Source organism: Narcine bancroftii, chromosome 1, assembly GCF_036971445.1.
Source record: "Narcine bancroftii isolate sNarBan1 chromosome 1, sNarBan1.hap1, whole genome shotgun sequence".
NCBI classification, from domain to species: domain Eukaryota; kingdom Metazoa; phylum Chordata; class Chondrichthyes; order Torpediniformes; family Narcinidae; genus Narcine; species Narcine bancroftii.
Window position 1 is genome coordinate 164,202,806 of NC_091469.1, and position 15,624 is coordinate 164,218,429.

The 15,624-nt window shown below is 46.9% G+C and overlaps 1 protein-coding gene across 1 annotated transcript in view; it reads right to left on the reverse strand.

Moving 5' to 3' along the window:
• LOC138735841 (prolactin receptor-like) overlaps window positions 1-15,624 on the reverse strand; it is an 81,943-nt gene that overhangs the window by 11,957 nt on the left and 54,362 nt on the right. Inside the window, exons 5-6 of the mRNA XM_069884341.1 lie at window positions 12,611-12,771; window positions 5,173-5,314 (exon numbers count right to left, since the gene is read on the reverse strand). Of these exons, the coding sequence (XP_069740442.1) occupies window positions 5,173-5,314; window positions 12,611-12,771 (303 nt within the window). The remainder of the gene's footprint in view (window positions 1-5,172; window positions 5,315-12,610; window positions 12,772-15,624) is intronic.

Consider the following 15,624-nt stretch of genomic DNA (forward strand, 5'->3'; position numbering starts at 1 on the left):
GATCTGGATCTGGGGAATGAACCTGGTCAGCTGGCAGACCTCTCGGTAGGGGAGCATTGTAGTGAGAGTGACCCCAACTCGCTGAGTTTAGTATAGCTATGGAAAAGGATAGGAGGAGTCAAAATGGGGAAGTGCTTAACTGGGCAAGGGCTAATTACGATGGGATGAGGCAGGGAATGGGGGAGAGTAAATTGGAAACATATGATCTCTGGAGAAAGCACAGAGTAATGTGGAGGATGTTAAGGGACTAGTTGTGCTAGGTTCAGGATAGGTTTTCCCATTAAGATAGAGAATAGATGGTAGGAAAATGGAACCGTGGCTGACAAAATAGGTGAGGCAGCTCTTCAAGAGGAAGAAGGAAACATCTATTAGATTTAGGAAGCAGGAAACTTGAAGTCTCATGAGAAGCATATGGAAGCCAGGAAGGAGCTTAGGAGAGGTCAAAGAGGGCACGTGGATTAAGGAGAACCCCAAGATGTTCTATGTGTATGTGAAGAACAGAAGGCTGATGAGAATGAAGGTGGGGCTGCTAAAGGATAAAGGAGACAACATGTGCCTGGAAGTGGAGGAGGTTGGGAGGTCCTAAAGGAATATGTTTCATCAGTATTCACAAGAGAAAAGGTCCTTGATCAGGGGAGGTCAGTGGAGCAAGCCTATATGCTGGAGCAGGTTGAGATTAAGAAGGAGCAAGTGTTGGATCTTCTTAAATACCATTAGGATTGATACGTCCCCGGGATCAGGTTGCTGTGGGGAGGGAGGGAAGAGATAGCTGGGGCAGTGTCTATGATCTTTACACCCTCCTTAGCCACAGGGGAGGGTTGAAGAATGGCAAAGGGAGTATGTCAGTGGTGGGCAAAGATTTGGAGATGATTCGTAGGGGCATTTCGAGAAGTGCATTCTTCTCAGGGACAGTCAGCATGGCTTTGTGAAGAGAAGGTCGAGCCTCATGAGCCTAATTTAGTTTTATAAGGAAGCATCAAAATAAATTGATGAGGGTCGGCCGGTAGATGTGGTCGACATGGATTCTAATAAGGCATTTGACAAGGTCCCCCATGGGAGACTCATCCAGAAAGTCATGAGGCGCAGGATCAGTGGAACCTTGGGTACGTGGATAAATAATAGGCTGGCCTGCAGAAAGCAGATGGAAAGAATTCTGCCTGGAGGTCGGGGACCAGTGGAGTTCCACAGGGATCCACTCTAAGCCCCCGCTCTTTGTGATTTTTACAAATGATCTGGATGAAGAAGTAGAAAGTTTACAGTTGACACGAAGGTTGGAGGAGTTGTGTTGAGAACCACTGGACTTTCAAGAGTGGTTGTAGGTTACAGCAGGGTGTGGACAGGATGCAGAGTTGGGCAGAAAAGTGGCAGATGGAGTTCAGTCTGGATAAATGTGAGGTGATTCATTATGGAAGGTCAAATCAGGAGGCTGAGGACAGGGTTAATGGTCAGTTACTGAACAGTGTGGAGAAACAGAGGGACCTTGGGGTCCAAATCCATAGATTTCTCAAGGTTGCCGCACAGGTTGATAAGATAGTTAAGAAAGCCTATGGGATGTTGGGTGATTGAGTTCAGAAGGCGTTACGGTTCAGGCTGTGAGTCGGAGGAGGCGGCGACTGGAGTTTGGGCGATGATCTGGAGGAGGAGGAGCTTGGAGAGAGTGAGGGGGTTAATTGGTCAAGGGGCCAAGAAAAGCTGGGTAAGTATAGGGGAGCGGCCAGCGAGGAGCGGCCCAGTGAGTGAGTGGCACAGTGAAGGAGTGGGTCCTTGAGGCTTTGGCTCGAGAGGCTCACGCGAGCAGAGGCTAAGGATGAACGTGCTGGACTAAAGGTAAGACATTCACAGTTCATTTAATATATATCTGTTTATTTTTTACTTTGTAAGGTATGAGGCAAAGGAGGCAGGATGAGTGTGAGGGCAGTTTTCTGCTCTCAGTGTCACGTGTGGGAGTCATGGAGCCTTCACATCTCCCAGACATCCACATGTGCACAAAGTGAGCTGAGCTGCAGCGTCTAAGGGACCGAGTCAGGGAACTTGAGCTGCAGCTCGATGACCTCGCTCGGGTTAGGGAGAGTGAGGCCATCACAGACAAGGAGTGTGGCCTAAGGGACTGAGTCAGGGAACCAGGGATCAGTGCTGAGTCCCTTGTTGTTTATCATTTATATTAATTATTTAGAGGAGGGTGTGGTTAACTGGGTAAGCAAATATGTGGATGATACGAAAATAGGGGGAGTGGTGGATAGTGAGGTAGATTTTCTTGGATTACAGAAGGATTTGGTTTGTTTGGAAGAGTGGGCTGAAAGATGGCAGATGGAATTCAATGAAGACAAGTGTGAGGTGTTGCATTTCAGTAAAAATAACCAGAATAGGGACATATACAGTTAAGGGGAGGGCATTGAGGCACCCAGAGGAACAGAGGGACCTGGGGGTTATAGTACAGAGTTCACTGAAGGTGGATTCCCATGTAGACGGGGTGGTTAACAAGGCATATGGTGTGTTGGCCTTCATAAATCATAGTGTAGTGTATAGGAGCTGGGAGGTGATGCTGCAGCTGTTTAAGGCATTGGTAAGGCCAGGTCTGGAGTACTGTGCTCAGTTCTGGTCTCCAAATTATAGAAAGGATATAGATAAGGTGGAGAGGGTGCAGAGAAGGTTTACAAGGATGTTGCCTGGCTTACAGCATCTAGATTACAGGGAGAGATTCAAGAGTCTGGGACTTTATTCATTGGAATGTAGATGACTGAGAGGGGACTTGATAGAGGTATTTAAAATTATGGAAGGAATAGATAGACTAGACATAAACAGACTCTTTCCCCTGAGGGCAGGGGAGGTTGGAACAAGAGGCCTTGAGTTAAGGGTAAGGGGACAACACTTTAGGAGATATATTAGAGGTGGCTATTGCACTCAGCGAATGGTGGCAGAATGGAATGAACTTCCGAATGAGATAAGAAAGGATTGGATGTGTACATGGAGGTGAGGGGTTGGAGGGTTAATGGCAGAGAGCGGGAGGTTTGAGCTAGTGGAGTTGTTCTAGTGAACCGGTGTGGACTCGAAAGGCCAACATGGCCTGTTTCCGCTCCGTAAATGGTTATATGGTTACATGGTTATGGGGCGAAAGCCAGCCAGTGGGGTTGAGTGGGGAAATGGATCAGCTCATGTTTGATTGGCAGAGCAGACTCAATGGGCTGAATGGCCTATTTCTGCTCTTAAATTTATAAATCAAAGTATTGAGTAGAGGAGTTGGAATGTTATGTTGAAATGTATAAGACATTGGTGAGGCCAAATTTGGAATGTTGTGTGCAGTTCTGGGTGCCTAGTTACAGGAAGGATATCAATAAAATTGAAAGAGTGCAGAGAAGATTTACTAGGATGTTGCTGGGTCTTCAGGGGTTGAGTTACAGGGAAAGATTAAACAGGTTAGGACTTTATTCCTTGGAGTGAAGAAGAATAAGGGGAGATTTGATAGAGGTTTACAAGATTATGAGAGGTATAGACAGAATGGATGCAAATAGGCTTTTTCCACAGATTGGGGGAGATAAATACATGAGGATTAAGCTGAAAGGGGAAAGGTTTAGGGGGAACATTAGGGGGAGGTTCTTCACTCAGAGAGTGGTGGGAGTGTGGAATGAGTTGCCATCTAATGTGCTAAATGTGGGCTTGATCTTGAGTTTTAAGAATAAATTGGATAGATACATGGATGGGAGAGGTCTGGAGAGTTATGTGTACGTCGGTGGGACTAGCAAAATATTGGTAGGCACAGACTAAAAGGGCTGAATGGCCTGTTTCCTGTGCTGTAGAGTTCTATGGTTCTAGGTCTGATTGTTTTTTTGAGGGGATTAAGTTCAAGAGCTATGAGATCATGTTGCAGCTCTAAAACTCCAGTTGGACCCCACTTGGATTGTTGTGTTCAATTCTGGTCACCTCATTACAGGAAGGATGTGGAAGCTGTGGAGAGGGAGCAGAGGAGATTCACCAGGATGTTGCCTGGTTTGGAAAATAGTCTTGAGGCAAGGTTAGCAGAGCTGGGACTTTTCTCTTTGGAGTGTAGAAGGATGAGAGGAGACTTAATTTTTTTTAAATTTAGACATACAGCAATGTAACAGGCATTTTGACCCACCAGTCTGTGCCTCCTGATTTACACCCCATTAATCTTCACCCCTGGTATGTTTCATGGTGGGAGGAAACCAGAGCACCCCTGAGGAAAACCCACGCAGACAAGGGCAGAACGTACAAACTCCTGACAGACAGCACGGGATTCGAACCCTTGTCCCTATTGCTGGTACTGTAAAAGCATTTCACTAGCCGCTACACCAATTGTCCCACCCTCAATAGAGGTCTACGAGATAATGAGAGGTATAGATAGGGTGGACGACCAGCGCCTGTTTCCAGGGCAGGATCAGCAAACACCAGAGGATGTGTGTACAAAGTGGAGGGAGGGAAGTTTAGGGAAGACATCAGGGGTCAGTGTTTTTACACAGAGAGTGATGGGGTCCTGGAATACCTTCCCAGGGGCAGTAGTGGAGGCTGGAACATTAGGGGCATTTAAGAGACTTTTATTCAGGCTCATGGATGGAAGAAAAATAGAGAGTTACAGGTGTGAGGGAGGGAGGGGTTAGGTTGTTGAGTAGATTTATATAGGTCAGTACAACATTGTGGGCCAAAGGGCCTATACTGTTCTGGAATGTTCTACGTTCTATTTTATGCCCAGGTCCTGCTGATCTTCTCTTTCTTTTTAACCAGGGACTCATTATCCTTTGAAAATCAAGGTCCCTTCTCGTCTTTAATTCTGACAGGATCATCCAAACTCAAAATTTCATCTTTGAAGGATCTCCCACAAACCAGAAAACAACCTGTCCCAGGTCACACTCACCAGATCCTTCCAGATTCCATCAAAATGGTCTTTACTCGGTCTCTCCGTATCCCAAACAGAGAAACCCAGCCTGTCTGAGCCCCAGACGGGGAGCTCCAACCTGTCTGTGCCATGTCTGTCCCAGTCAGTCTGTGCCCCAGGCGGGGAGCCCTGGTCAGTCTGTGGCCCAGGCGGGGAGCCCTGGTCTGTCTGTGGCCCAAGCAGAGAGCTCCAGTCTGTCTGAGACCCAGATGGTGAGCCCTAGATGGGGTGTCCAGTCTGTCTGTGCCCCAGATGGGGAGCCTCTAGAGTGTGGTGGGACCTACCTTCTGGTGTCTGGGCACAGGTGGTGAGGCTCCATTCGCTCCAGAACCCCTGGTGTGTCCGGCAGCGTACCTGGACTAGGTAGACGGTGATGTGATTCAGGTTGTGGAACGTGAACTGAACCTCGAGCCCCGTGTTGAAATACTAGCAGTAGAACAGAGAGACATGTGTCAGGGGCTGAGCGAGGGAGGTCATGGTGGGGGGGGGGGGGGGAAATGGTCAGGGGTCTCACGACCCTAGGTGGGGCCACAGGTTTCAGCAACACTGGAGCGGGATTCAGCGACCCTCGACTGAAATGACAGTGCCCCCATTTTGTTTGGGACAGACACTTTTTCCCCTTTATCTTCAGTGTTCAATTTATAATCAAATAATTCACATTAATTAAAGTGCACATTCCAGATTTTATTCAAGGGTCACAAAATCACAAGATAAAGGAACAGAAATAGGCCATTCAACCCATCGAGTCTGCTCCACGACCTACATCTAGTTCCAAATTCTGGTCTTTCCCCCATATCCCTTGATACCCTGACTAATTAGATACCTATCAGTCTCCCCTTTAAGCTCCCCCAACAATCCGGCCTCCACAGATGGATGTGGCAATAAACTCCACAAATCCATGATCCTCTGGCTAAAGAAATTTCTCCTCATCTCTGTTTTAAATGGGAATCTTCTCATTCTTAGCCTGTGCCCTCTGGTCCTGGACTCACCCACCAAGGGAAACATTCCATTCACAAGAAGGTTATTTGTACACATTATGGTTTGACCTTGTAGAAATTACAGCATTTTATATACACAGTCCCCTCATGTCAGGGCACCATAATGTTTGGGACATTTGGCTTCACACTTGTCTGTGATTCCTCAGGCATGTTTAATTGTCTATAAGGAGCTGGTCTGGCTTCTCAGCTTCTGATCTCCTTTGGAGTCTGTAGTTGCCAGTTTTCAACATGAGGACCAGAGGTTGTCCCGATGAAAGTCGAAGAAGCCGTTATGAGGCTGAAAAACAGGAATAAAACAGTAAGAGACGTCGCCCAATCCTTAGTATTACCAAAATCAACAGCTTGGAACATCGTTAAGAAGACGGAACAAACTGGTGAGTTTAGCAATCTCAAAGGGACCGGTATTTCCAAGGAAGATGCTCGCTACTGATGACCGAAGAATTCTCATCATAATGAAGAAAAATCTCCAAACATCTGTCTGACAGATCAGAAACCCTCCTCAGGAGGCAGGTTTGGGTGTGTCGATGACTGTGGCGGGTTAAATTATATATATATATATATAAATATATTTTTACAGATATAGATTGTGGGGGGTTTCATGTAGGTCACCAGAAACAGATACTTACACTTCACATCTCATTTAAAATGCAAGAGATTTGCTGAAAGAGAAACATCGTGCCCACAATGACTTTACAGAAACTTTGATTAATGCCTTTGGAGACTTCACAAGCAGGTGTTAATTGGCCTGATGTTGTGGAGTAAATGGATTATCATCTTTAAAGCAACAGATTAGATGGCCAGGCAGAAACTGATTCCGGTGCTGCAGTCTGTCTGGATGCAGTTTGCTGTTCTAAGAGGGGTCATGTGGTTTTGCAAACAGAGACGGAAAAGACCAAACAGGTTTTCACTAAGAGAGAGAGAGAACTGACTTCTGCAGTGGCTTTTGGAAGCTTGTTTAAACCCCATTTTGAAGAGGGATTGTGAGTTCTGAGTTCAGCCTGTTCAAAACCTTTGTAGTCCTTACAAGAGGAAATGGCTGGCTAGAGTGTTTCTCCTGAAATAAAGGAAACAAGAGGAACTCTGTGGTGACCTGGAAGAAGAGGTTATCATTAGGAAAACCCAAGATGGGGCAAGTTTCTTCGGCAGGACACTGAAGCGACTGATTGAAGGGAATCAGTTTGTGTGTGTCCAATGATCACAAATCTCTCTGAAACCAACGAGAACCTTCCTGAGAGGTAACCATTTACCTTTTCGCAAGACCTGGTAAAAATTGATAAATGTTAAATTCTGTGCACAGTATAAGAATTGCCTGATACCAGTGAACTTGGAGAAGTTGGAAGTGAGATTGGACTGTGAAACAAAGAACTTTTCTGAACATATACATATTACATACACGTGCGCTTAGAATTAGAAGGGAGTTAAGATAAGTTCATAGTAATAAGTTAAAGTTTGATCCTGTTTTTATGTTTAAAGAAAATTAAAAGCAACTTTTAAGCAACCATTTGTCTTGGTGATGAAGATTATCAAAGCTCACAGGGTGATGTAGGACAGTTAGAAGAGTGGGCTGGAAGATGGCAGATGGAGTTTAATACTGATAAATGTGAGGTGCTACATTTTGGTAGGAATATTTTAAATAGGACATACACGTTAAATGGTCGACAATTGAAGAGTGCAGTGGGACAAAGGGAATTAGAAGTCATGGTACATAATTCCCTGAAAGTTGAATCACATGTGGACAGGGTGGAGAAGAAGGCATTTAGTATGTTGGCTTTCATAAATCAGAGTAGAGAACACAAGAGTTGGGATGTTATGTTGAAATTGTATAAGGCATTGGTGAGGCCAAATTTGGAATATTGTGTGCAGTTTTGGTGGCCAAATTACAGAAAGAATATAAACAGTATAGTGAGAGGGCAGAGGAGGTTTACAAGAATGTTGCCAGGGTTTCGGGGTTTGAGTTACAGGGAAAGGTTGAGCAGGCTGGGACTTTATTCCCTGGAATGTAGAAGGTTGAGGGGTGATTTTATAGAGGTATTCAAATTTATAAAGGGGACAGATAGAGTCAATATGGACAGGCTTTTTCCACTGAGAGTGGGGGAGATTCAAACAAGAGGGCATAGACTGAGAGTAAAAGGGGAACAGTTTAGGGGAAACATGAGGGGGAATTTCTTCACACAGAGGGTGGTGGGGGTATGGAATGAACTTACAGAAGTGGTGGTAGAAGCGAGATCAATGTTAATATTCAAGGAAAGATTGGATAGGTATATGGACGGGAGAGGGGTGGAGGGTTATGGGCCAAATGCGGGTCAGTGGGACTGGGTGGGAGTAGATCTTTGCCAAGGACAAGTAGGGCCAAATTGGCCTGTTTCTGTGCTGTAAATGGTTATATGCTTATTGCTGTTGGGTTTTGGGATCCTCTGGACTCGTAACACTACTGTCCACAGAAGATTTCAAGAACAGAAATATAGAGGCTACACTGCAAGATGGAAACCACTGGTTAGCGACAGAAACAGGATGCCAAGATGTAATTAAAATTCAGAATTCTGGAAAAAGGTCTTGTGGACAGATGAGACCAAGATTAACCTGTATCAGAGTGATGGCAGGAACAAAGTGTGGAGGCGTAAAGGAACAGTCCAAGATCCAAAAGATACCACCTTTGCCATGGTTTGCATCTTGCTGTGTAGTCTCTGTATTTCTGTTCAAGACAGTTTCTGCATTGACACACCCACACTTGCCTCCTGAAGAGTGTTTCTGATCTGTCTGCATACATTTGGGGATTTTTCTTCATTCTGATGAGAACTCTTCTGTTATCAGCAGTGGAACTTTCCTTGGAAATACATTCTTTCTTCACAGCGCCTCCAGTCTTAGTGTCATTTGCAAACTTGCAGATGTTCCAGACAGTTGATTTTGGAAATACTAAGGTTTGGGCGATATCTCCTACTGTTCTATTCTTGTTTTTCAACCTCATAACAGCTTCGTTGACTTGCATTTGCACAATATGATGGGAAATCCTGAGGGATTTAAGGAAAACAAGCAGTGAGGTCAAGGAACCTGTACAGATTAAAGAGGAGGAAGTGTTTGTTGTCTTAAAGCAAATAAGGGTGGATAAATCCCCAGGGCCTGACAAGATATTTCCTCAGGTCTTGAGGGAGGCTCATGCAGAAATTTCAGGGCCCCTGGAAGAAATATTTAAAATGTCCTTTGCCACAGGTGAGGTGGTGGAGGATTAGAGATTAGCTCACGTTGTTCCGTTGTTTAAAAAATGCTCCAAACATAATCCTGGAAATTATAGGCTGGTGAGTCTGACGTCAGTAGAAGGTAAATTATTAGAAGGCGTTCGAAGAGATCAGATATCAGTAAGATTGAAAAAGTGCAGAGAAGATTTACTAGGATGTTGCCCAGACATCAGGAGTTGAGTTACAGGGAAAGATTATGCAGGTTAAGACTTTATTCCTTGGAGCATAGAAGAAGGGGAGATTTGATAGAGTTTTACAAAATTATGAGGGGGATAAACAGAGTAAATGTGAGGAGGCTCTTTCCACTTAGATTAGGAGAGATAAATAGAAGAGGACATGCTTTAGGGTGAAAAGGGAAAGGTTTAATGGGAACAGAATGGTGGGAGTGTGTAACGAGCTGCCATCTGGCATGGTCAATGCGGTCTCACTCTTGAGTTTTAAGAATAATTTGGATAGATACATGTATGGGAGAGGTCTGGAGGGCTATGAACTGGGTTTAGATCAATGGGACTAGCAGAGTAATGTTTCAGCACAGACTAGAAGTGCCAAATTGCCTGTTTCCTGTGCTATAGGGTTCTATGGTTCTATGGATATACAATTATTTGGATAGCCAGGGACTGATTAGGGACAGTCAACATGGCTTTGTTTGTGATAGGTCTTGTTTAACCAAACATGTGGCATTTTCAAGAAGGTTACCAGGAAAGTTGATGAAGGAAAGGATGTGGATATTGTCTGCATGGACTTTAGTAAGGCCTTTGGCAAGGTCCCACACGGGAGGTTAATCAGGAGGTTCAGATGATAGGTATTCATGGTGAAGTAGTGAACTGGATTCGACAATGGCTGGATGGGAGAAGCCAGAGAGTAGTGGTGGATGATGCTTCTCAGACTGGAGGCCTGTGACTAGAGGTGCCTCAGGGATCAGTGCTGGGACCATTGTTGTTTGTCGTCTATATCAATGATCTGGATGATAATGTGGTCAATTGGATCAGTAAGTTTGCGGATGAGACTAAGATTGGAGACGTTGTGGACAGTGAAGAAGGTTTTTAAAGTTTGTAGAGGGATCTGGACCAGCTAGAAAAATGGGCTGGAAAATGGCCGACGGAATTTAATGCAGACAAGGGTGAGGTGCTGCATTTTGGAAGGACAAACCAAGAAAGGACGTACATGGTGAATGGTCGGGCACTGAGAAGTCGGGTAGAACAGAAGGATCTGGGAATACAGGTACATAATTCCCTGAAAGTGGTATCACAGGTGGACAGGGTTGGAATATTGACCATAATAGTGTGCAGATTGGTCACCAAACTACAGGGAAGATCTCAATAAGATAGAGAGAGGGCAGAGAAGATTTACCGGGATGTTGCCCGGACTTCAGGAACTGAGTTCCAGGGAAAGGTTCATTTTTTTAAAATGTCAGCTGGGTGGTAGCGCCGCCACTGCTGCTGACCAACAGAGAACAAGGAGCAGAGTCACTGCAGTCCTGCGAGGTCAAACTGCCCCATCCGACTGCTGTCGGCTCCATACAAGCTTTAAACAGCACGTTAAAGGTGGTTTTTCTGGACCCAAGATGGCGGTGCCTCTGATTGGCAGCAGCCAGGAGTATGGTTGCAGACTCCAGGGAAGGGGAGGACTGATGCAGGGCACCATAAATTTAGGGGGCCACCCCGTTAGTGAAGGCGAAGCAGAGGAGACAACCCACGGGAATGTAACCAGGCGGCGGACCAATGAGGGACTCTGCGTCTGAAGGAACCACATAGGCAGCGAGCTGTTGGTGAAGTGAGGCGAGGAACCCATGCAGGCTGTGAGGGAGTGTAGTCAAGGGATTCGCACCAGGCGGCGGGCTGCGGGAGACTGGCTCCGTACGGGCTGAAGGGGGACCAGGTATCGGAAACCGGAATGCGAGAGGGTGCCGAGGGCGCTGGAGGCCTCCTGTTCGTGTGGGAGGTTCAAATCTGGGCCTCGGGCAGCCGATGGATCGAACAGCGGTCTGTGTGGCTGCAGAGGCTGCGGGGGGCGAATCCACGGACACTCGGTGATGCTGGGGGGACTCTCTTTTGCTTCTCTTTCTCTGACAGTATGAGGGACTTCAGGCAATTTCTGCAAACGGTGAATCTGTCTTACAGCAGGTGAGAACACTTTTGAGTAATATGGCACTGTTTTTATTACATGACCACAAATTGATTTTTGTATCTTTAATCTTGAATATTGAGTTTAGGACTTTATTCCCTGGAGTGTAGAAGAATGAGGGGAGATTTGATTGAGGTGTTTAAAATTATGATGGAAATAGACAGAATAAATGTAGACAGGCTTTTTCCACTGAGGGTAGGTGAGATACCTCGGAACTATAGAACAATTACAGCAAGAAACTGGCCACCTTGTCCCCTCTCGTCGGTGCCAAACAACTTTTTTTGCCTAGTCCCACTGACCTGCAACCAGTCCATAGGCCTCCATCCCTCTCCCATCCATATACTTGTCCAAATTTACCATAAACATTAAAATTGAGCTCACATTTACCACTTCAGCTGATAGCTCGTTCCACGCTCCCACCACTTTCTGTGTGAAGAAGTTTCCTCTCATGTTCCCCTTAAACTTTTCCCCTTTCACCCATAACCCATGTCCTCTTGTTTGTATCTCATCCACCCTCAGTGGAAAAAGCCGACCTACATTTACTCTGTCTGTTCCCCTCATAACTTTAAATACCTCGATCAAATCTCCCCTCATTCTTCTACGCTCCAGGGAACAAAGTCCTAACCTGTTTAACCTTTCCCTGGAACTCAGTTCCTGAAGTCCGGGCAACATCCCAGCAAATCTTTTCTGCCCTCTTTCTATCTTATTGATATCTTTCCTGCAGTTCGGTGACCCCCAAAACTGCACGCAATCCTCCAAATTTGGCCTCACTAATGTCTCATACAACTTTACCATAACATCCCAACTCCTGGATTCAGTAGTTTGATTTATGAAGGCCAAGATGTCAAAAGCTTTCTTTACAACCCTGTTCACCTGTGACGCCACTTTCAAGGAATTATGTATCTGTATTCCCAGATCCCTCTGTTCTACCCCACTCCTCAATGTCTGACCATTTACCATGTACGTCCTTTCTTGGTTTGTCTTTCCAAACTACAACACCTCACACCAGAGGACACGGGTTAAGGGTGAAAGGGGAAAAGTTTAGAGGGAACGTGAGGGGGAACTTCTTCGCACAGAGAGAGCAGTGGGGGTGTGGAATGAGCTGCCAGCTGAGGTGGTGAATGTGGGCTCAATTTTAACATTTAAGAGGAATTTGGACAGATACATGGATGGGAGAGATATGGAGGGCTATGGACTGGGTCTGTCACAGACTAGAAGGGCCAAAGGGGCTTGTTTCTGTGCTGTTGTGATCTATGCTTCTATGGTTTGGTGACTCCGTGGTATAGTCACCTGGGGTGAGGTTACGGGGTTCAGTGACACTGGGGTGAATGGGTCAGGGGATCAGTGACCGCATGGTGAGAAATCACCTCCCATGATGCTTTCCTGGGTTTCAGTCGGACTTGGTAGCACATGGCGGTCCATTCCAAGTGAGTGGTGCGATTGGTCGGTGGTGACCATGTGACCACCATGTCTCCCTCCTGGTCTGTCCGGGCCTGCAGGTTGACATTGACCGGTGGTGGAGGCTGAACTAGAGCAGAAAAAGGTAAGAGTTCAGAGAGCATAGGTCACAGGCTGCATTAAGGGGATGGTTCAGGGTGAGGGTGCTATTGATCTGCTGGTCATCTTGAGGGTTCTGGGGGGTTGAGAATCCGTCAGTCCACCACTCCGACCACCGCCCACCACCCTGCCATCTCTCCTCTCCACCCTCACCTCAATCCATCCACTCCCAGACCACCATCCACTCCCTCCCTTCCATTCACCATCTTCCCTCCATCCACCCTCTTTCCTCCATCCACACCCTCCCCTCACCACCAACCCCTCCATCCAACCCTTCCCAACCATCCACCCCATCCACCAAATACCCATTTCCCACCATCCATCTGCTCCCCTCAATCCTTTCCCTCCAACCTCCCCCACCCTCCATCCACCCCCTCCCCTCCAACCTCCCTCTTCCCTCCATCCACATCCTCCCCTCACCAACCCCTCCATCCAACCCTTCCCAAGCATCCACCCACCAAATACCCATTTCCCCCATCCACTCCCTCCCCTCCATTAGCCCCCTCCCCATCCACAACCTTCCATCCATCCACCTCCACCATCCAACCCCAACCCACACCCCCTCTCCACCATCCAACCCCTCCCCACCATCCACAACCAACCACTAATCACACCCCCTCTCCACTACCCTCCCCAGCACCCCACTCCCAATCCACCATGCCAATCTATTTTATTGGCAGGTCCCAGCCCATGGCCCTCCATCCCTCTCCCATCCATGTACCTGTCCCAATTTCTCAAATATTAAAATTGAGCCCATATTCACCCCATCAGCTGGCAGCTCATTCCACTCCCCCACCACTCTCTGTGTGTGAAGAAGTTCCCCCCTAGTTAGTCTGGTCAAGCCGTCGAGTGGAGGAAGGGCGTGGAGTGTCTGACAACAAGGTAAATATTGAGGCAGTGATTAGATAGAGAGAAGAGGTGAGGGAAATTGAGTAGTTTTCCACAGACGAGCAGCACATAAGAGTAGGAACCGGTCTGGGAGTGGCCCGGTGAAGGAGTGGGACTCCTGAGTCTTCGACACAGAGAGGCGGAGGCACAAGTAAGAAAAATAGAGGGGTGAGTTTTTCCATTCCTCTCATTTATTTTATTTAGGCACAACGGGTCATGCAGGGCAGATTTGCTCAGACCTGTGTCCTGCTCCTCCTGTGCTATGTGGGAGCTCAGGGATACCGTCAGTGTCCCTGCGAGTTACATGTGCAGGAAGTGCGTGCAGCTGCAGCTCCTGATTGACCGTATGTCAGCACAGGAGCTTCTCGTGGACTCACTTTGGAGCATCCGGGATGCTGAGACGCTGGTGAATAGCACCTTTAGTGAGTTGGTCACACCGCAGTTTCAGAGGGTAGAGAGAAGGATAGGGACTGGGTGACCAACAGAAACAGGAACGTAGTGCAGGAGACCCCTGCGATCATCTCCCTGCAGAACAGATATGCTGTTTTGGATATTGTTGGGGGAGATGGCCCACCAGGAGAAGGTAGCAGTAGCCAGGGTCATGGCACCATGAGTGGCTCTGCTGTGAGAGAGGGCAGGAAAAAGAGTGGTAGGGCAATAGTCATAGGGGATTCAATTGTAAGGGGAATAGACAGGAGTTTCTGTGGCCGCAAACGAGACTCCCAGTTGGTGTGTTGCCTCCCGGGTGCAAGGGTCAGGGATGTCTTCAGAGCGGCTGGAGGACATTCTGGAAGGGGAGGGTGAACAGCCAGCTGTCGTGGTCCATATTGGTACCAACGATATTGGCAAAAAAAGGGATGAGGTCCTACAAGATGAAATTAGGGAGTTAGGAAATAAATTAAGGAGTAGGACCTCAAAGGTAATAATCTCTGGATTGTTCCCGGTGCCACGAACTAGTCAGAGTCGGACTAACAGGATAGCTAGAATGAATATGTGGCTTGAACGGTGGTGTAGGAGGGAAGGCTTTAGACTCTTGGAACATTGGAACCGGTCCTGGGGCAGATGGGACTGGTACAAACTGATCTGCATCTGGGCAGGGCCAGGACCAATGTCCTTGGGGGTTTGTTTGTTGGGGAAGTTTTAAACTAATGTGGCAGGGGTGTGGGACCAAGTCCAGAGAGTCAGAGGGGTGTAAAAAGAAGATTGAGGCAAAATATTGCAAGGTGTAAAGCAATAATGATAGGCAGGTAAGACCGGGGTGAAAATCAAAAAGAGCTACTTATTTACATAATGGTAAAAGGGATAGGAGTGTGGCTAAAGTAAGTCTGAAGGCCTCGTGTCTCAATGCAAGGAGCATTCGTAATAATGTGGATGAGTTGAATGTGGAGATAGCTATTAATGACTATGACATAGTCGGGATCACAGGCTTCAGGGGGACCGTGACTGGGAGCTCAACACTCAGGGTTACTCGACATTCAGGAGGGATAGACAGAATGGAAAAGGAGGTGGAGTAGCATTGCTGGTTAGGGAAGAGGTGAATGTGATAGAAAGGAAGGACATTAGCTTGGAGGATGTGGAATCGATGTGGGTAGAGCTGCGATACACGAAGGGACAGAAGACGCTCGTGGGAGTTGTGTACAGGCCACCTAACAGTAGCAGTGAGGTTAGGGATGGCATTAAACAGGAAACTGGTAATGTGTGCAACAAAGGGACAACAGTGAGAATGGGAGACTTTAATCTACATGTAGATTGGGTGAACCAAATTGGTCAGGGTGATGAGGAAGAGGATTTCTTCTTATGTATGTGGGATTGTTTTCTAAACCAGCATGTCGAGGAACTGACGAGGGAACAGGCCATTCTAGGCTGGGGATTGAGTAATGGAATAGGATTATTTAACAATCTTGTGGTGAAGACCCCCTTGGGCAAGAGTGACCAC